Source organism: Carettochelys insculpta, chromosome 27 (genome assembly GCF_033958435.1).
Source record: "Carettochelys insculpta isolate YL-2023 chromosome 27, ASM3395843v1, whole genome shotgun sequence".
In the NCBI taxonomy this organism is placed as follows: Eukaryota; Metazoa; Chordata; order Testudines; family Carettochelyidae; genus Carettochelys; species Carettochelys insculpta.
This window is the reverse complement of record NC_134163.1, coordinates 15,589,982-15,608,713: the sequence shown is the minus strand read 5'-3', so window position 1 is coordinate 15,608,713 and position 18,732 is coordinate 15,589,982. Positions and strand designations below refer to the sequence as shown.

Here is an 18,732-nt window from a genome sequence, read left to right as displayed (position 1 = left end):
CGTCCTGACGCAGAGGTCACGTCAGAGGTCACGTCGCACGCGTGACCTCCATCCCGGAAACGAGCCACTCGCTTGGGGACCCCACGAGTCGCCGCTGCTGGCGCGCGCTTGTCCCGGCTCCTGCTCCGCCGCGTTCGTCATGTGAAGGCGGCGGCCCCAGGCCGGGCGGGGAGCTGCGGCCCGTCCAGGTGCGAGCTCCTACCTGGGGAGTGGGCGGGGTCTTGGGGGGCTCCAGCCAGTGGCGGCGGCGGCGGCGGCTCTGTGCGAGGAGGGGCCCTGAGCTATCCCAGTCCCGCATGGGAGCGGGGAGTTACGGCGGTCTCCCTCCATGGGGGCCTATACGGGAGGAACTATGGAGGGCTTGGGGGATCCCCAGGGGAAGGTTGTGGGGTGGGCGTCTGTATTCAGTGGGGACAACTGAGCTCCCAAGGAAAGGGGTTGGGGTGATCCCCACCCAAGGGGACTGGAAGGGTCAGTCACCAGGCATGAGCCTTTCTGGCTGGTCCTGTCTATAAAGGGTCTGCGTTTCGCTCTCGGGCTAGGCAGGGCAGTACTTTGTCCGGGGAGCGCTAGGTGTGTGTCTGACTGGGCTTCTCTGGAGCCGGGATTGAATCTAGCTCTCATGAGAGGCTGAAGGGCTGCAGTTACCCTAAGCAGCTTTGGTTTCGTTGCTGCAGTTCTGGTTATATTTAGGGCACTAGTGAAGACCTAGCTGGTCCAATAATGATTCTTTTCTTCTTCTTCTTCATTTTCAAGGATTTGATTGTGAGGATTGGTGAGAAGCAGTCTGAGAGTTTCTAATGCTGTTCATTGTTGCTGGGGCCAGTGAAAGAAGCTGCTTTGTTTTTTTTTTTTTTGTTTGTTTTGTTTTGTTTTGTTTTTCCTGAGCAGCCATATGATCTTTCCCTCTATATCTCCGTCCCTTCCTGTAGGCTGCCGTGTACAGTAAAATGGAGCCCTCCGCCTCAGGTGTGTTTTGCAACAGGGTGCTAAGTATGGTCAACTCAGAAGACGTGAATGCCATCATTTTGGCTCAGAAGAATATGTGAGTCAAGTAGAATCCTGTCAACTAAACTATCCTACCTTTTTGCCCAATAAATACACAAGTATCTTTCTTAATTGATGGTAATTCAGAGAAACTGGATGACTTGGTGGGGGTTAGCATGCGATACAAAACCCTTTGTCACTATTTCGAATCTGTCCTAGGTTGCCAGTGACGGTCAGCTGTTTTGTTCAGTGCCTGTCCAAATGAGTTGCAAAGTCTTAGTTCAGCTCAAGAGAGGGTTTCATTTGTCACTTGTAGGATCAGAGACCAAAAGTGCTGATCTTTGCAGGTCATGGGTGAGCCACTTGGCTGAGGGAGTTTGCATTACCTCTGCTGATGCTTTGTCAGTTCTAGAAATAAATAAAGGCCTTCAGTCTGAAGGGCTGGCAAGTCAGCACTATTTTTAATGCTGAATTCATTTCCTTTTTAAAATAACAAATGCTGGGTATTAAGAAAGGTCCATCCAGCATGTCTTAGGTGATCTTCATCTCCACTCTCCCTTCTTGCTACTTTTTTAAACTCTTCAGTTCACTTATTTTAAATTCTTCCATCCATCCCCAGATTTCCTGATGACTTTCCTCCTAGCAGAAGTAGTCAGATTCTGATTTCACTGGGCAGCATACTGAGTTTTCAGGGCAGGATTGGGGCTTTCATCATTTCAAAAGTTTGTCAAGGAGGGGAACAGAAGGATCTAACTCTATTTCTGACTTTTGTGGCATTTGTGTGTGATTTGAGACAACTGTGAAGAGCCGTGTCTGATATGCTTCATTTTTTGAAGTGGACGCATTTCCCTCATGTCTTCATCGCTCTAGGCTCGACAGATTTGAGAAAACCAATGAGATGCTGCTCAACTTTAATAACCTGTCCAGTGTTCGCATGCAGCAGATGAATGAGAGGTTCCTGCATCACACTAGGACACTGGTGGAAATGAAGAAAGATCTAGACAGTATCTTTCGAAGAATCAGGTGGGCACTGGATCCAAGGTGCAGGTTAAGTTGTGAGACTATTGAGCGTCTGCAATGCAATTCGTAGTGAATTACTTTATTTAAAAGCTTGGGGCAGCAGGGGTGGGGGGAGATGACAAGGGAGGCATTTTATCCCCTTACTTCTCACTGCATGGCAGCCAGCAGCATGTGTCCCTGCCTGGTAGTTGAGGGGGGTGCAGCAAGCAGCCCGTGAAGAGTGTGAGGGCTGCAGAAGCCATCAGGGCTCTTCAGCTGCTGCTGGGTGGAGCAAGTGACATATCTCAGCACTGCAGTGCCCCATTCCCTGCATGGGAAGGGACATCAGGCTCCTCACTTGCTACAAGGTTTAATAAAGTGGTTGAAGGGAAGCGGCTGCGGGGGGGACATGTGGTCAGAGAGGCTGCATTTGGGCCAGTGACGCTTCATGCCTCCCATCTAACTTTGTTCAGCGCGATCCAGAGCTTGGGAGGGCCTGGGATGAATGGGTTCTGTTTGTGTGACAGCCTGAACATACAGTGCAAGGGTGGTTTGTCTTAACCCACTTAAAGGGCTCCTGCAATAAAGCTTGTTCTTCTAAATACTCTGCAGTTCTTTCACTGGTGGGCGGTGGGTTGGAGGGCTGGTAGAGATAGTTATGTACTTGGTTAAAGCTCGGCGCTCTCTCTCCTCTCTCCTGCTCTTTGCAGGACCCTGAAAGGGAAGCTGGCCAAACAGTATCCAGAGGCTTTCAGCAGTGAGTGTTTCCTTATTATTCAATCTGGTTTATAGCCTTTATCCTGGCTTCCTTCCATCCCAATAAATTAGGACTTCTTGGTAATGCAGGATTGGTTATTCTAGAGTCCCAGTGCATCCAAAACTAAAGAGAAATATGTGCTTGGGCCAGGGGCTGGTGTCTTGTGGCAGAGAGTCTCTACAGGGCTTTTTTTTTAAATGCCCCTGTGTGAAAGATGGCTGTGCATGGAATATAAAGCAGCAAATGGCTGCCAAGTTGAGTGCACATCAGAACGAAAATGCTGGCAAGTTTTTCTGAAGTGGCAGCGGTAAGTGCTAGCGTTCTGAATCTTTCCCGAATCCATTTCTGTGATGTTTGAGGTCTCCTTGTGATTTCATTAGTTTCCTCCAGCTGATCCCTCTACTATGTCTTTACTTTGGGTAGTTGGAACAGCATATGTAGCAAAGATGCCTGGAGTCCTGTTGTCTTTATGCTGATAGACAAAACAGCAGCGATAACAGCTGTGTGTCTCCTTTCAGATATTCATGAATCTCCCATTCTGGAAGACGATGACGATTTTGACCCTATTCCAAAAAGCACGGCAACCACAATTGCTACCTCCGAGCAGAGCACAGAGTCTTGTGATACAAGCCCTGACATTATTTCTCCAACCATGAGTCAGGATTTTGAGGATATATCACAAGGCCGGTACAACTCACCAGCTGTGAATGGACAGAGTCTAACAGATGATGAAATAGCCAATGAGCTGGACTAACACCTACTAAAAACTAAGACATCAGCTGAATCAGCTGTGTGGACTATGGAGCGCAACCAGAGAACTTCCTGTCCTGTATTTATATTTGTGTTTCCTTCACGTTTACTTTTTTGCGGGGAGAGGGGAAGTGAAAGCTGAGGGTAGTGGGGCCCATCATATGGCATTTAAAACTGCTGTCATAATGCCAGTGTCAAGTCTTGATATAGCAAACGTGCAGAATGTCTGGATTGAAGTGCCTCTCGTCCTGGTTTGTGTATTCAGGGGAGAGCAGTAAACCCAAAGCTTAGCACTGAACATTAGTTTCTGGACAAACAGAGGTCTACTCAGAAGAGTAACCGCTTTTGTTTGAACTTTACTTAAATAATTTCCTTTGATTTACACAGAAATCTTGAGGCTGTGTAATCTACAATGCATGCAAACCCAAACCTGTAGCCTTCTCACCGGCATGGTACAATATCGCAGGAGCTTGTACTTGCAAAGCAACAATAGCGTGCTTTTGGAGTCTTCTCTGCCTTCTGATAGGCCTGCGTGCACTACAGGGCCATGTAGCTAATTAATATATGCCAATGATTTCTCTAGCACCTTCAGAATGTCTTTTCCCACTCAGTGGGCAAGAACCTGAAGTCGTCTTTCCTTAAGTACTCAACTGTCTTGTAACACACCTTGGATTTTCATGGGGGAATCTTTCATAATGACACTTACATTGCTGAATGGAACAGCGTGACAACTGCTCTGGCTGTACTTTGCTCTCTGTAGTTTTCTATCACATATTACGTTATCCATTTCTTTGGGTAAAATCTTTAATTTTTCAAACAGTGATAAAGAAAGATGCTGTACCAACATGTCTACATTTTGTTTGTTTTCACCTGACTTCTCCAATGCCTGTTTAATAGATTGCTGAGAGCCAGGATGGAAATAGCAAAATCTGTTGTAAACGTAGAAGGGAGGGGAAAGGCTCCTTCTAATCCTCAGTGGTTGTGATCAGCATAGCTCCAGAAATATTACAGTGAAAAGAGAATATTTTTGTACTATGTGTTTACAAATGATAGAAGGAAAATAACCAATAGAAAAACCATTAATAAAACATCACTCCATGCCACTTCCTGCTCCTTCTTTGTTAGCTGGGATTTGTGCATGGATACTGTAAGCTGTGGTTAGCAGAGGAACAGTCTGATTTCTTGTTTAGTCTGTCACAGGAGCACTCTAGGAGTGGTGCTAGTTATAGAGTCCCACTATGACTGAGTGTGAATTAAGGGAGAACGAGAAAATAGGAGAGAGTTGCTGTACCAAGCAAAAACCATTTCTGAGATCAAGAGGGAAGTGGGACAGAGCTTTGTGAACTGCCTTCATGCCCAACCCAAGGTAAAATAAGTGAATAGTAGTTGCCAGTCTGGCAGTAGCACCATTAAATTAGCTGTAGGGATGAAAATCACCTAGGCAAATGAGAATCCAGCAAAAGTATCACAACTTCACCCCTGGATTTTATACCCTGTAACAGAAAAGTGGCCATATTGGCAGAAGGCTGTGACTTCACCAAAGGATTGGGGGTAGCTCTTAAACTGAAGCTTTTTTTGTTGGTTTTTGTTTGTTTGTTTGTTTTAAATAAAGAAACAGGAGTTCTGTGACACCTGAAAGACTAACAGCCTTTTCTGGTTTAAAGTGAACGTGGTTGTGTAGTTGGCAGATGTTACAAGTGTGGTGGTCTGAGAGGTTTCTGTCAATGATAATAGTCACATGGCTACATGTGTGGCCCCTGTGTGTATTGTGTTGGGTTGCACAAGTAGCTTACACAGCAGACTTTGAGAGAGCCCTCCACAACGACCACCAGATCTGATAAGTATTGAAGGCATCAGGCCAGGTTTATTGTAAACAAAGAACAGAAATAGCTTCCTGGGATTAGATGTGTACAGGTACCTGTGTTTACTAAGCATTCATTCTGTAGAGAAGTAGCATGTGAGCACAACTTATTAAGGCTTTCCCTAGTACTGACAAAGGAAAGTTGTTTAATGCTGGCAGAAAGAAGTTGTGTAGACCTGTTGCCATCAAACAGTGTCAAATTCTATCCTGGTAGGTATGTCCAGAGCAACTGGGTATTAAGCCCCAGACACAATGCAGACTCCTGTAAGTGGTCTTTTATCCCTCTCTGACAGCCAGCTTCTTACATGTTGGAAACTGTGCTCAGGTATTTGATGCTGATAAAAGTGCTTTGAAGTGGCAGTGGGATGTGAGTGTGGGTACGTAACCATGTATACTGAGTCAGTCCACCACTTGGGCTCCAGATTCCTGTTCTGTTCAGTCTCCCAGACAATTTAAGCGCTGTGGCATGAGTCCCACTTGCTCTTGCTGGGGTTTGGACTTTGTCCCTCTGCTAGAAGAGCATTGAAGTAGGCACCCCCTGGACAGGTAAACACTCCTCCACAGACACTGGCTGAAATCTTAGGCTACCTGGGAGGAAAGGAGTTCGAATGCTCATAGGGGAGGATCTTCCCTCCCCTACTGTCACTGGCAACACTGAGAGTATGCCTCTACTGTATCTTCAGGAGATCAGTTTTGCTGCATCAGTGAAGACATGGCAAAATCAATCTCTCTGGGCTGAGCTGCATGGAGTGAGGGAGTCCGCATGAGCCTGAAAAGCCCTGATATACACTAGGGAACAAAATCGATCCCAATATGTCAATTAATTGCATATCTGGGATCGAATTTGATCCCTAGTGTAGACACTCTCCTTCCGCGCTAATCCTCTTTGTCTCACTCCAGCCTCCTATTCCAGCTCCACATCTTCCCTTCTAGGGGAAGGCTTTTTAAAAGGCTCCCTAGCAGGCTCGAGTAAGATCAGCTGGTCCCCATTGATCTATAGCAGCCCTGTGGCCCCCTGCTCCTACTCTGCCCGTGACAACTCCCCGTTCTGCTTTTAGAGCTGCCTCGCTCCCCTTCCAGATTAGCCGCCGGTCTGACCCTGCCCCAACACACGTGCGTGCAAGGGTGACCGCACCGGGCACGCGTGCCAGCATCCGTGTTTCCCCGCAGCTGAGTGCTCGGCGGAGGGGTGTCTGTATCCACACGCGCGTGCGGCGCTTGCACACGCGCCGGGCTGGGCGAGCACAGCTGCATGAGCCTGACCCCTCCACGCGCACCCGCCGCCCCGCCCCGCCCCGCCGCACTCCTGTCCCAGGACACGGAAGAGGGCGGGGCTTGCGGGGCGTTGCTTGTGACGCACTGAAAGAGGTGGGCGGGGCCACCACGATAGGGCTGCGTACGCAGAGCGTGCCCTCGCGTTGGACGTGGGCTGCGCGCGCACCCGGCGGGCGGGCGGACTGGACCGTTTCCGTTTCCGTTTCCGGCGCGGCCCTTTCTTTCCAACGAGGCGGCCGGGCGGCTGGGTGAGCGGCGGCGGCGGCCGGGCCCGGCCGGGTTGGGGGAGGGGGGCGAGCCGGGGGCCTCTGGGCTGGTGGGGGCTGGACTAGGCTCTGCCTCTTCGCTTTGGCGGCGTGGCCCACGCTGGGCGAGGGGGCTTTGCCCTGCAGCGCCCCCCACTCCTGGGGCCTCCGCGCCCCTTCTCCCCCCCCCCCACCCCACCCCCCGAGCGCCTGTCGCCCGTCGCCCGCGCGAGGCTGCCCGCCCCCGCCCTGCCGGGGGGCTCCGCTCTAATCGGCCCGTGTCTCTCGCAGGCGACACTCGTGCACCAAGATGCAGATCTTCGTGAAGACCCTGACGGGCAAAACCATCACGCTGGAGGTGGAGCCCAGCGACACCATCGAGAACGTCAAGGCCAAGATTCAGGACAAGGAAGGTGGGAGGCCAGAGGAGACTGGACCCCCCCCCCCCCACCCCGGCTGCTGAATGCCAAGGCCACAGTTGTTAAAGGGGTTCAATCCGTTCTGTGCTTCTCGTGGGGGTGGGGGTCATAATTTCTCCTTCGCATCTTTTTTCTCCAGTGGGGCCTGGTACCCCTCTTCTCTAAAGGGGGTTTGGGGCTGTCAGTGCTGGGACTCTGATGGAGCCTGCTGTGATCCCCTGCACACACTATATCGTAAATGAGGGCAGCTAGAACGCATTTCTGTGAATAGCATTGTGAAAATGTGTTGAAGTTTGGCAATTGTGATTTCTGTGACAGAGCTGTGGCTTGTGACATTTATACAGCTTTATAAAGGTCCCTGAAGTACCTTCTGTCCAAGCTAAGTGCTTGTATGGTTTGACGTGTGGGTGTAGCCATGTTGGTCTCAGGATATTTGAGAGACAAGATGGGTGAGGCAATTTCTTTTGGTCCATTACGAATATATTGCCTCATTCATCTTGTATCTCAAGTTAGTTAAGATAGAAACTCAACAAAATTAATTTTAGTTTGACCCAAAACATGTGTTGAAACGTCTGTTGAAACAAAATGTTAAAGTCTTGTTTTGTGTCAACCAGAACACTGCTTAAATGTTCAGGAAATTTCAAAACAAAACGAAAATGTTTTAGCCCTTCATTTAGGAAGTGGCATTTCAGCACTTCTGAATTCTTTTCAACCAAGCAGTTTCCCAAGATATGACCCAAACTTAATTATTTTGAATAACCTGAATCTGCGTTTTTTCCCCTTCTTCTGACAAACAGTTTTACATTTTTTTAAAAAATGTACTGCATGGATCCAGGTCAGGAGGCAGTGAAGAATCCTACCCTCAGCTGAAAGTGTAAATGGAATTTGGAAAGGCAAACTGAAATCAGGATTTTTAACATCTCACACACACAACATTCAGCATTTTCCAGGTGCTTTTGTAATTACCACGTGTTCAGGCTGGATTCTGCTCTCAGAGAAGCCTTTCCCAGCACAATAAAACCCCATAATGAATTGTCAGTGTTGCTTCCCTGCCCAGTATGTCAAAAGGCAAAAATAATTTAGGGAATTGGCTCTGTAGACTTTCACCATGGCAAAGTCGGTAACTGGTGTCCAGGTTGGATAAGATACGAGACTGGAGGCACTCTTCCTTTGGCGTACCGAGGAAGTCTGGAGCCAAGGCTGTTCTGTGGGTTAACACCAATCTGGTGGTACTTGTCAAGAGCGCCTTATGCAGTGTTACTTCAGATCACACCCATCAGGTCTGCTGCCTCCCAAGAGTGCTGTATCCTGCAGGTCATGATTTGCTCCTAAAATAAAATAGTACCAATACGATGTCAAAGGCAATTCAGTGTTCTACCTGTGGATGTTTTGTAGGCATCCCTCCTGACCAACAGCGGCTGATCTTTGCTGGGAAGCAGCTGGAGGATGGGCGCACCCTCTCAGACTACAACATCCAGAAAGGTACTGTCTGATAGCATGTACCAGAGCCACTTGGACTTAAACGTGGTTGCCAAACCGTTGCTTAAAGAACCATTAGAGGAAGCTCAAGGTGGAACTGATGAGCATTGGGGAATAATGAATTGGACTGCAGGGTCATGTTGGATACTGTGTACTCATGAGCTTGTGGTACAGTGGGGAGACGAGGAGCAGTGAGGTAACTGTGTGAGATGGAGATAATGACTAGAAGTAGTGGGGAGTGGTGTGATTAGTCAGGTGTTAGTAAAATGCTTATAGGTGTAGTGTTCCCCTCTGTGTAAACACAGACCACAGATGCTGCAGAAAGAGTTACAAGCCACTGTATTGGAAAACCAGCCATAGCCTATAGCAGGCTAAAGAAGCTATTTAACTAAACAAAGGTTAGACTATATCTGAATAGAAGTGTCCACACAGTGACAGAATTGATAGCAGTGAGCTTTCAACAAAGGCATAACAAGGTTTGATGACTGGAAGCTGAGGCTAGACAAATTCAGACTAGAAGTGAGGGGCACATTTTTGTGGCATGTTTAACCACAGAAGCAAATTATCCAGTGATGGATGTGCAAGTATTTAAACTGAGATTCAGAAGTTGCTTTACAACTGGAACTGCTTAGTGAAAGTGGCCTGTGTTGTGTAGGAAGAATATGATCTTACATGTAAGATGCTGTTGCTGTCATCTATGTCTGTTGCATGTGGATGCTTAGAGGCTTTAAAAAAACAACCTGGCTGTTCTCCCCTGCTCTCCACAGATGACCTGGGTTTGTGGGGTTTAGGCTGGGAGAGTTGTGCTGTAAGAGATGCCCAGTTGGCTAAAGAGCTAGAGGGCTTGTCCCATTGGCCTTTGGGGACCTGAGGAGAGGTTGGGAGAGTCACGGTGGTCCGGCTGTGCAGTGCGTTAATGTGGGTTGAGACTGAAACCACCAAAAACTGAAGTAATCGCTTCTTCCCATGGCAGTAGAACCTGGGGGAGTCCTCTTGTGCTCCTGCCTCTCCAGACAGCACATGTTCCTGCCTGAACTGCTGCTAACTGGGTGTGTCCCTCCTTTCAGAGTCCACCCTGCATTTGGTGCTGCGTTTGCGTGGAGGCATCATTGAGCCTTCCCTTCGCCAGCTCGCACAGAAGTACAACTGCGACAAAATGATCTGCCGCAAGTATGTGTCTGCATCGTGTCTCATAGATTGCTCTGCCCAGGCCTATGGAGCCTGAGGGAGGAGCTGGGTTCAGCAGCTGAAACACCTTTTACTTCCAGCTAATGTCATATCCAGCTCATAACCTCCTGGAGAGGCTCCTGCTCTGCACAGGTCATGTTCAGTGCCCCTAGAGTTCCCTGGTCCACTGTGCATGGGATGGAGGAGATGCTATTATTCCCATCAAGGTTTGGCAGGGGTTCTGTTCTCTGCTGAATAGGCAGCTGCTTATAAAAATCCCTTTCCACCATAAACCAAGGAGACCAGAACAGATTTTACCTTTGTCCTCCCTGTATGATTTAAAATTCCCAGACTCTCCTGAGCACAGGGGAAGAATATGCAGCTGGCTGTCTCTAGTATGTAGGCTTTGGGGGAGGAGGGCCCACTGGGGTCTTGTGGGAGTTCTCATGAAGTAGGTGAGTTGATGGCTGTTCCTCTGCCTTTTTCAGGTGTTACGCTCGCCTGCACCCACGTGCTGTTAACTGCCGTAAAAAGAAGTGCGGCCACACCAACAATCTGCGTCCCAAGAAGAAGGTCAAATAGAGGGAGCTGTTAGTCTTCTGCCTGCGTGGCTTTGTGGTGTTGAATTTCAGCTAGGAGCCTTGCTGCAATGTAGCATGGTCCTGCCAGTGGCAGGGTGTGTAGAATTAAACTACTTCCAGTGCGCAACCAGGTGTTGTGTGTCCTTGCTTTCACATGCCTTAATGCTGTTCCAAACAAAATGGAGAAGGTCACGTGTCTCCCATGAAACATTCTCACTCAGGGTCTGTTTCTGATGTTTCTTCATAGAGGGCAGGGCTTGATTCAGATGTCTCTGCCATCCTTAAGCTTGCCTACTCCACTCTTGGCTTTCTGCAGTAGCAGAGATGCTGCACCTCTGAACACATGCAGCTGGATGTGCAGTGCCTGCCTCGCAAATGTTCTTGTACATAGGAACAGAATCCAGTAGCAAATCCATGCGAATAGAGACTGTCCTGTGCTGAAAGCACTCTTCCAGTTCAAGGTTATGCCTGCTTTAAACCAGCTAGAAAATGAATAGCCTCTACTGTAGGAGTAGCTTGAACTTTTTCCATGGCTAGTTTACGCCACCCTCAAGTGACCGTGGGGGTTGCTCCAGAACAATTCTGGGGGGGGGGAAGGGTGGGCCACACAGCATGTGAAGATATCAGACCCCTGCTGCTAGAATGAATGCCCAGCAGCAGGAAGACCCCCTGCAATGCCATAGGAGCAGCCCTGGGCAGCCAGCTTGCTATTCAGCTGTACCCATTTCAGTTGGGCAGAGGGGAAATGCCTCTGGTCCTACCAGAGTAACTCCACTGACTGCTAAGAGGGGGCACATGAGTGTTAGCCTCTTCCTTTGTGCTCCGGCCAACAGCAACCACAAAAAGGCAAACTACATGGCAGCGTAACTGATCAGTGCCATTCTTGCAGGCCGGTGAGGTGAGGTGAGGAGGTGAAAGCCTGGACAATCAAGGGAATTGTTAGCTCTGCTCCAGTCCTGGTCAGATACAGCGGTGCCCGAGGGCTGGGGTTTTAGGGTAATGCTCAATTCTATCAGCTGTCCTTGCTAAGGAAGAGTGGTTTGATGGTCTGTTGGGCTGGATTTTACTCAAAGTTGAAGGGTGCCAGTGGGGATGAAAGGGATAGAAGAGAAGAGTCCATGTTTAGCTCTGCTTATGCATCCCAAAGGCTTAGCCTGTGACCCTGAAGAAGGCAGGAAAGCATGAGTCAGCCAGTTCAGGGTCACCTTTCCCCAGGTTGGGACATGAACCCAGCTGGGGGTGATGAAAAGCTGGGGTGCAGTGCAGCTCTGCTGAAAGCAGGCTCCTAGATCTGGAAAGGGGGTCATGCACCTGGGAGTCTCACCCCGGAGCCTTATAGCACAGGTGCTGCAGACACCACCTTACAAGGGAGGCAATACTAGCCCTGCTCTGGGGCCTATTTGCTGGCCTCCAAAGACTGCTGTTGGGCCTGGCCAAACCAGGGCTGCCCTCGGCCCAGGGGACTTGCAAAGCTAGTGGGGGGCTGGGGAGCGAGAGGGGAAACCTGGCCTTGGTTCCAGCCCTGGGGGCTGTCTCCGTGCAGCCTGGGACTGGCTAGTTAATGGGGGGGGCTCCTGCTCTGAGTCTGGCCGCTCCAGCGATGCAGTCAGGAGGGAAAGCCCACAGCCCCCGTGTGCCCAGATCCCTGCGCCCAACAGCCGCGGCCCCCACGTCGCTGCGGCTGCACGGCCTTGGCCCTGCCCGAGTCGCCGCGGGCCCGGCTGCCCCTATCCTGCGTTCGGTCATGAGACTGCCAGGCCTGCAGGCGGCAGGAGGCGGCCGCCTCCGAGGCTGCGGAGCGGCGGAGCCCCGCCATGGTGAGCGCGGCTTCCCCCGGGCCGGGCTAGCGGAGCACGTGGCCGGGCTGGGGGCGGCCGGGCGGGTCCCCACTGCACCCCGCGGGCGCCGGAGCAAAGGGTGGGCGGGGGGCCGGCACGTCAGAGCCCCTGGCGGCAGCCTCGGCCCGGCTGGGCGCGGCGCCCCCCGGGGATGTTGGGCGGCTCCGCTGCCGAGCGCTGGGGGTGCCCAGGGGCCGGGCGGCACCGGTGGGACCCTCTGGCTCGGTGCGGGGGGCCAGGCAGTCGCTCCCGAGGCGCTGAGGGTTGGAACCGGAGGGGCCGGCCGGGGCCTTTGCCAGCAGGAAAGAGCCTCGGGCGCTGCCAAGTTAGGGAGCGCAGCTGTTGGCCCGGAGGGGGGCCGGGGGACTGGCCGTGCACCAGCCCCGAGCACGGGGAGAGCCCGGGGGGTGGGGGGCGCCACACGCGCTCCGGCCCCACAGCTGATCCGCAGCGCCAAGCAGGCGCCGGGAAAGAGGCTTCCAGGAGCCCGCGGAGGGACCGGATCCTGCAGCTTAACCAGCTTCTCCCCACCTCCACCTCCCTCTGCTCAGGCTTGGCACGTGAGGACCCAGAACGATGGGCCGAAGCTGGAGAAGGGGGCACGTAGGGGGCGCCCCATAGCGGTCCTGGGTTCCAGTCCAGCCCAGCCCCAGGGCAGAGGGATGGGACGGGAGCCCTGGGATGCTGCCATGTCCATGGTCCTAGCTCCAGCCAGGGCACAGTGGGTCTCATGGTGGGAGAGGTGTGTGGGGTCAGGGAGTGGGATACTGAGGCATTGCTGGCTACAGCCTGGTTCTGGGGTGCCGTTGCTCTGGGCTGGGGCTGGGGCTGGTCGCAGGGTTAGCAGTCGAGTGGGGAGCCTGTCACCAGCCCCACTCTGGGTTCATTCAGCGGAACTGGCCAGTGTGGGGCTCAAGGAGCAGGGCAGGGGCCTTTCTGGGTAGAGGGCCTGGCTCTGACCTCTCCCTGGCCAAGGGACGGACCGTCTGCGGGCCGGGAATGGGCTATGGGGCCTTTTCCCTCTGGGCGCTGGGTGCAGCTCAGCAGGGCCGGGCGGCTGTGATGTTGTGGCTGGGTTAGGGCTGCAGTCCCTGGATGGGGGTGCCACATGCCGGAAGGAGAGGTGTCCCCTCAGCCTGCAGCACCCTCCAGTCTAGGGGCGAGGGGCTAGTTGTGCAGGGTGCCTGGGAGCCCCTTGCCGTACGGCTGGGGGAGGCCCTGCATCTCAGGCTGTCCCTTGGTCTCTCCTGCGGCAGACGGACGACGCTGTGAGGGTGTTGCTGCGGCGCGTCTACACCCTGCAGGGGGAGCGGGTGGAAGCCTATCGGCTCTTCGAGCAGTAAGTGACCCCAAGGCTGGAGAGCCCCGGCAGCTGTGGGCTCAGCACCCCCATGCACTGGATGGATGGGTCCAGGTCTCACCTGTCCCCAGGCAGCAGTGCCGCAGCCTGTGCAGTGTGGCAGTACAGAGTCAGGCCCTGGCAGAGCCCCACGCCGGGCAGGCAGGTAGCACGCAGCAGTGCCTTCTCCTCCCAGCCCCACAGCAGGTTCCAGCCAAACGGGGGCTGTCGGCCAGTGGGTGGGAGGGGCCTCTGGGCACGGGCGAGGCAGGAGGCCTTGGGCCTGGGAGTGTGGCCACGACACTGCCCAGCTCCCGAATCCCCGGGGCTGACTGGGGCGGCGGCGGTGGCTGCGCTGCCCTGCTGCCTGAGCTTTGGGGCTGCAGCTGGGGTGTGCGGTGGCCACACTGCCCAGGTACTGCAGGTGCTGGCTGGGGCCCTGCCTCCCTGCCGGCCGGCACTGGAATTGAGGGCCATGGGAGGCAGAACAGGAGGAATGGGCTCCGACCTGGGAACCTTTGCCCCGTGGGGCGGTTGGCAACATCCAGAGCCCTGTCCCCAGGGGGCCGCTCTCACGCTGCTGCGCCGCACCATGCGCTTCCCCCTCTGGGGCACAGTGGCTGATGGCCAGACTGGCAGCGACAGCCCAGAAGCGATTCTCTCCCCCGGCTCCAGGCCGGGATTTTACTGGCTGGTGGAGGTTAAGCTGTGGGGCCTGGGGATAAGCCTGGGATAATGAGCCCTTCCTGCGCAGGGCAGCCAGCGGAGGCCCCGGCAGCTAATTCAGTAATCCCATGGCAGGGCCGGACAGGACAACACTTGACCCGCTCACTGCCGGGGTCGCGCTGCCAGGGCCTCTCTGCAGCATTGAGCTGAGTCCCCACTGCAAGTCATTACTGCGGGAGCCAGACGGGCCCCCCTTATGCCAGGTGCTGCACTGGGGAAGAGACAGTCTGCTCCAGAGGGGCTCCTGGCCCGTTTTAGGGCTGCGGGATGCAGGGAGATGCTCAGGGCCCGCAGGGAGTGCAGGGCAGGGCTGAGGTTTGAACCCAGGGCCGGTGCCTGCTCATGCTTGGTGCCCCCTGCAGGGATCGAGCACGAGGGAGGCTCATTGGTTTTCTGCCTGGCAGGGGCCACCGGGCATATCTGAGCAGTGGGCCGCAGTACGACTTCCTCCGGTACCGGCAGCTGGTCCACGAGATCACACTGGCCTTCAGTGGCATCTCCCAGGAGATCCTGCACATCAAGGAGCAGCTCCAGGCAGAGCACGGGCGGCCAGAGCTCGCCGAGCACCTGGCCCGGGTCCAGCAGAAGGAGAAGGAGAAGCTGGAGCTGGTGAGAGGCCCCCTCTCCTCCCCTTTGCACGGGGGCTCCAGGGTGCCACAGCTGCCTTGCAGACTGAGGACCTCAGTTTACCCACAGAGCAGGTGCAGGGCCAGCCCAGGCTCTTCACCCCAACCCTGCAGGGCCCCTGCCCCCCATGAGCTGCTTCATCAGGTAAGGGGTCCTGCAGGCACCAGCCGTGGGATGGGTTTGTACCTAGGATCTGGGCGGAGGCCTCTCAAGTCCATCTCATACACACTCCCCCCAGGCAGAGCAGGGCAGGAGCTGGGCAAGCAGCGTGTGCACTACGGTAGCCTCTAAAGTCCCTGCTGAGATCTGGGCCTGGCTCTGCCCGGTGCTGCGCAGACCCAGACCCTGCCCCAGAGAGCTGCTGGCTGGACAAAGCAGAGGGGCAGCAGTGGCCGTGTCGGTGCAGGTGCTGTGGCTGGTTGGTGGCATTGCTGCTCATTGCCCAGCCACGGGGTCAAGCTGCTCAGTTGGGCAGCTGGCATGAGCCCCTGCTCCTGTCGCTCTTCTCAGGGGAGGTCTCCCCTGGAGCTGTGGGGCAGCCCCACCGGGGTGCCAGCTACTCCAGCATACGTTGTGCAGCCTGCTGGCAGGAGCCTGACGCCGCCACATGCCCCCACTGCTCTGTGCATGGGCCTGGCCTGCCCTCCCTTGGCTGCTCAACTCCTCCTGCCTCTTTCAGACGGCCCAGCTGCAGCTCGCCCGGCAGAACGTGCAGGACCAGCCCGGCGTGCCGGCCCACCAGCAAGAGGTGCAGGAGCTCAGGCACAAGTAGGTAGCAGGGGGCGCTGGGGCTGCACCACCCCATTGCCAACCATGGGGAGGCACTCTGTCCACCCCACCAAGCCAGCTGGGTGTGGCGCCCTCTGAGCGTGAGCCCTGCTGGTGGGGTGCAAGCGAGGGGCTCCCCCACACTCACTTGGCCCCCAGCTCCTGGGTTGGAGGGCAGGGTCTGGATCTGCCCATCCCACAGGCTCGGAGCCGACGGGAAGTGGGGAGGCTCTGCTGGCTGGTTGTTTGTGTGCCGGACCCGGTGGGAGGAGTGGGGGGTGAGCTCGGGGCTGGGGGGGCAGTGCCGTGGGCTGGACTGGGACGTGCTGCGCCCGGGCCTAGCAGCTCCTTGATGGCTCCTTTCTTCAAAGCAGGGCTGGCGGGAGGGGGGATGAAAGCGCCTTCCCGGCCCCTTGCCCCCCGCCCCTTAGCCAGGGCTGAAGGAGCCCCAGATGGGGCCTTGCAGCGCGCTCTTGCTGGCAGCCCCTCTGGGTGGTTAGCGGAGCCACTGGCTCTGGGGCCGCGCAGCCGCTCCCCGGCCGAGTGTTTCATAAACAGCGCCGGGGCCGCGGGCGGCCCACATAATACGCTCCATATGGCCTTTATTTAGACTTTCCATCCGCTCCGCTAGGCTAATTAAAACCATTGAGGCAATCAGCGAAATTCTCCAGGACCTCAAGTACGATTCGGAAGACGCCGAGTGATGGGCCCCCCCGGGGAATGGCCAGAGGAGGCCGGAAGCGCTGGAGGGGGCCGACGGTGGAGCGAGCGCTGGGCCGGGCTGCTGGGCTCTTGCTCCCCGGCGCACTCGGAGGGCCACACCTGGGCCCTTCCTGCCAGCCAAGGTGCAGCTGGGCTTTCAGCTGTCCCAGCACAGCAGCAGGTTGGCAAAGGACTGTGGGAGGACAGGGACCCTCTCTCCTGCTGAGTGCACTGGAGAGCCCCTGCTGAGCCCCCTTGCCAAGCTTTGCCAGCCATCCAGCGTGAGGCCAGGTGGGTGCAGCCTGGCCATGCCACCCTCTCGATTAGGGCTGAACACCCCCTCCCAGCTAGCCCACCTGGGCACGCTGTGTACAGACTGCAGTGCCAATGTGGCTGTGGCGGGAGCCAGGCTCCTAAATCCCCTAGGTGCTTGGGACATGGGTGCACCCACCCTGACCCCATGTCAGCTGAAGGCGGCTCTGGCATCGTGAGGGCCAGGCGCCTCGTGAGCGCGTCCCAGCTCCCCACTATGGCAAATCCAACCCCTGATCTCGCCCAAGCCCCAGGCCCTGTGCGGTGTGCAGGCAAGACCCAGGGCCAGCATCACCCGCTGCGGCGGGGCTTTGTCCTCACTGACCGGGGCTGCGGGGCTGGTATGTGGCTCAATAAAAGGCAGGTAGGAGCTGAGAGCTGTCGCTGTCCCTTTGCTGCGTCAGACGCTGCAGGTGCTGCTGTCAGGCCCGGCTGGTGCTGGCAGGGTCCACCCCGCCCACCTGACTCACAGCCTTCCCCTTGCGTACCCAAGGCCTGGGGGCTCTCCGGCCACGCTGGGAACATAGGGCTCCCCCTTTCCTGCCTTGCCCACCTCACTGCAGCCTGGCTGCAGCAGCACGCCCGGGAATGGTGAGTTCCAGCTGCCCCCTGCCCCAGCCCGGTGGGCAAGAGCCAAGTTCCTTCACCAGCTCAGTCCTGGCCTGCAGCCCCCCCACTTCTAGCCCTGGGCTCCCCCCACTGCAGGGCCCTTCAGCAGGGGGGAGGTGGGGTCCAGCCCCTCATGTAGCAACTGGGGGAAGGTCGTGATCCAGCCAGGCCCTTTGTGCGGAGCAGGTATCTGCGGGGGCAGGCGGGTGGGAGCCTGGTAGCCTCCTGCACTCAGCAGGGAGGCCTCCAAGGGGGCAGTGGCAGGGAGAGCTTTGCGCTTCCTTGGGGGCAGCCAGAAGGGCTGGGCACAAGAAGCCGCCCCCTCCCGGCGCTGTCCGGCTAGGGGGGGTTGGGGCTGCAGAGACCCCAGTGGTGGCTCAGCTAGAGGGTTTGGGGCTGCAGGGGCCCCAGCAGCCCTGTGCAAAGCCTTGAGCAGTGGGACCCCAGAAGGGCAGCTTGGTGTAAAGACACTGGCAAGTTCCTGGGTGACCCAGGAGGGACATGGGGCTGCCCCACACCAGGACGGGCTGGGGAGGGGGTGTCCCCCCGCTGCTCGGACCTCACCTCCAGCTCCCTGCCAGCCTTTGCAGAGGGTGCAAACCCCCCTGATCTGCTAAGGGGCCCCTTGGCTACGCAGCTCTGCCTGGGCCCGTGAGCCTGTCCCCACACCCCTTCCTTGGGGCCTGCACCAGCATTGTGTGGGCCCGGCTGAGCTGTGAGTGATGTCAGCACCCTGGTGCCCTGCCCAGGAAGGCACTGGCCTAGGCACGTCCAGCAGGGCATGTGCACGTGGCCAAGGGTGTGAGCCTGACCGCTGCGTGCTGCATGGGGCTGCAGATCCCACACAGACCTGGGCTGCCCTGGTTTATGACCTGGGGGCAGACCCTGGGCAGCAGCTGAGCCGGGCAGAGCGATTTATTGGGCTTTAACTCAAATCAGCACCTGATTGACTTTGGCAGCACCGTTAACCTGCAGGCTGCAGCGCTGCTTACCTGCACTGCTTCACGTCGCACCTGACCGTAACTTGTGCGAGGCTAAGGCCGGACCCACACGCCTGGCCCCCCGTGCCCCTCACTCTAGCCGGCAGGACTCCCGGCCCCCCACGCCCCCTCGCTCTATCCTGCAGGACCCCCGGACCCCCATGCCCCCTCGCTCTAGCCTGCAGGACTCCCGGCCCCCCGCGCCCCCTCACTCTAGCCTGCTGGACTCCCGGCCCCATGTGCCCCCTCACTCTAGCCTGCAGGATGCCCGGCCCCCCACGCCCCCTCGCTCTATCCTGCAGGACCCCCGG

General features: G+C 55.9%; 3 protein-coding genes across 3 annotated transcripts; all 3 read left to right on the top strand.

The window, feature by feature from the left end:
- The first annotated feature begins 40 nt into the window (after window positions 1–40).
- KXD1 (KxDL motif containing 1) lies at window positions 41–5,124 on the top strand. Its single transcript, XM_074978216.1, has 5 exons — window positions 41–188; window positions 933–1,045; window positions 1,858–2,010; window positions 2,697–2,743; window positions 3,262–5,124. The coding sequence occupies exons 2-5, from the start codon at window positions 951–953 to the stop codon at window positions 3,495–3,497; spliced, it is 531 nt and encodes a 176-aa protein (XP_074834317.1). The 5' UTR covers window positions 41–188; window positions 933–950; the 3' UTR covers window positions 3,498–5,124.
- A 1,722-nt stretch (window positions 5,125–6,846) lies between these two features.
- UBA52 (ubiquitin A-52 residue ribosomal protein fusion product 1) lies at window positions 6,847–10,647 on the top strand. The gene is made up of 5 exons (XM_074978220.1): window positions 6,847–6,877; window positions 7,166–7,287; window positions 8,689–8,775; window positions 9,840–9,942; window positions 10,428–10,647. The coding sequence occupies exons 2-5, from the start codon at window positions 7,185–7,187 to the stop codon at window positions 10,519–10,521; spliced, it is 387 nt and encodes a 128-aa protein (XP_074834321.1). The 5' UTR covers window positions 6,847–6,877; window positions 7,166–7,184; the 3' UTR covers window positions 10,522–10,647.
- Window positions 10,648–12,310: 1,663 nt separating this feature from the next.
- On the top strand, window positions 12,311–18,501 carry REX1BD (required for excision 1-B domain containing). The gene is made up of 5 exons (XM_074978217.1): window positions 12,311–12,337; window positions 13,615–13,697; window positions 14,828–15,032; window positions 15,730–15,818; window positions 16,450–18,501. Exons 1-5 carry the CDS (start codon window positions 12,335–12,337, stop codon window positions 16,520–16,522), a joined length of 453 nt encoding a protein of 150 aa, XP_074834318.1. The 5' UTR covers window positions 12,311–12,334; the 3' UTR covers window positions 16,523–18,501.
- Window positions 18,502–18,732: the final 231 nt, after the last annotated feature.

Excerpts from the sequence above, each read along its gene's own strand:
- KXD1 (XM_074978216.1), top strand. The coding sequence starts at position 951 with ATGGAGCCCTCCGCCTCAGGTGTGTTTTGCAACAGGGTGCTAAGTATG. Across the intron at positions 1,046-1,857 it reads ATTTTGGCTCAGAAGAATAT|GCTCGACAGATTTGAGAAAA; the intron begins GTGAGTCAAGTA and ends TCATCGCTCTAG. Across the intron at positions 2,744-3,261 it reads GTATCCAGAGGCTTTCAGCA|ATATTCATGAATCTCCCATT; the intron begins GTGAGTGTTTCC and ends GTCTCCTTTCAG.
- UBA52 (XM_074978220.1), top strand. The coding sequence starts at position 7,185 with ATGCAGATCTTCGTGAAGACCCTGACGGGCAAAACCATCACGCTGGAG. Across the intron at positions 7,288-8,688 it reads CAAGATTCAGGACAAGGAAG|GCATCCCTCCTGACCAACAG; the intron begins GTGGGAGGCCAG and ends GATGTTTTGTAG. Across the intron at positions 9,943-10,427 it reads GACAAAATGATCTGCCGCAA|GTGTTACGCTCGCCTGCACC; the intron begins GTATGTGTCTGC and ends TGCCTTTTTCAG.
- REX1BD (XM_074978217.1), top strand. Across the intron at positions 13,698-14,827 it reads GCCTATCGGCTCTTCGAGCA|GGGCCACCGGGCATATCTGA; the intron begins GTAAGTGACCCC and ends TCTGCCTGGCAG. Across the intron at positions 15,819-16,449 it reads GTGCAGGAGCTCAGGCACAA|GCTAATTAAAACCATTGAGG; the intron begins GTAGGTAGCAGG and ends CCGCTCCGCTAG.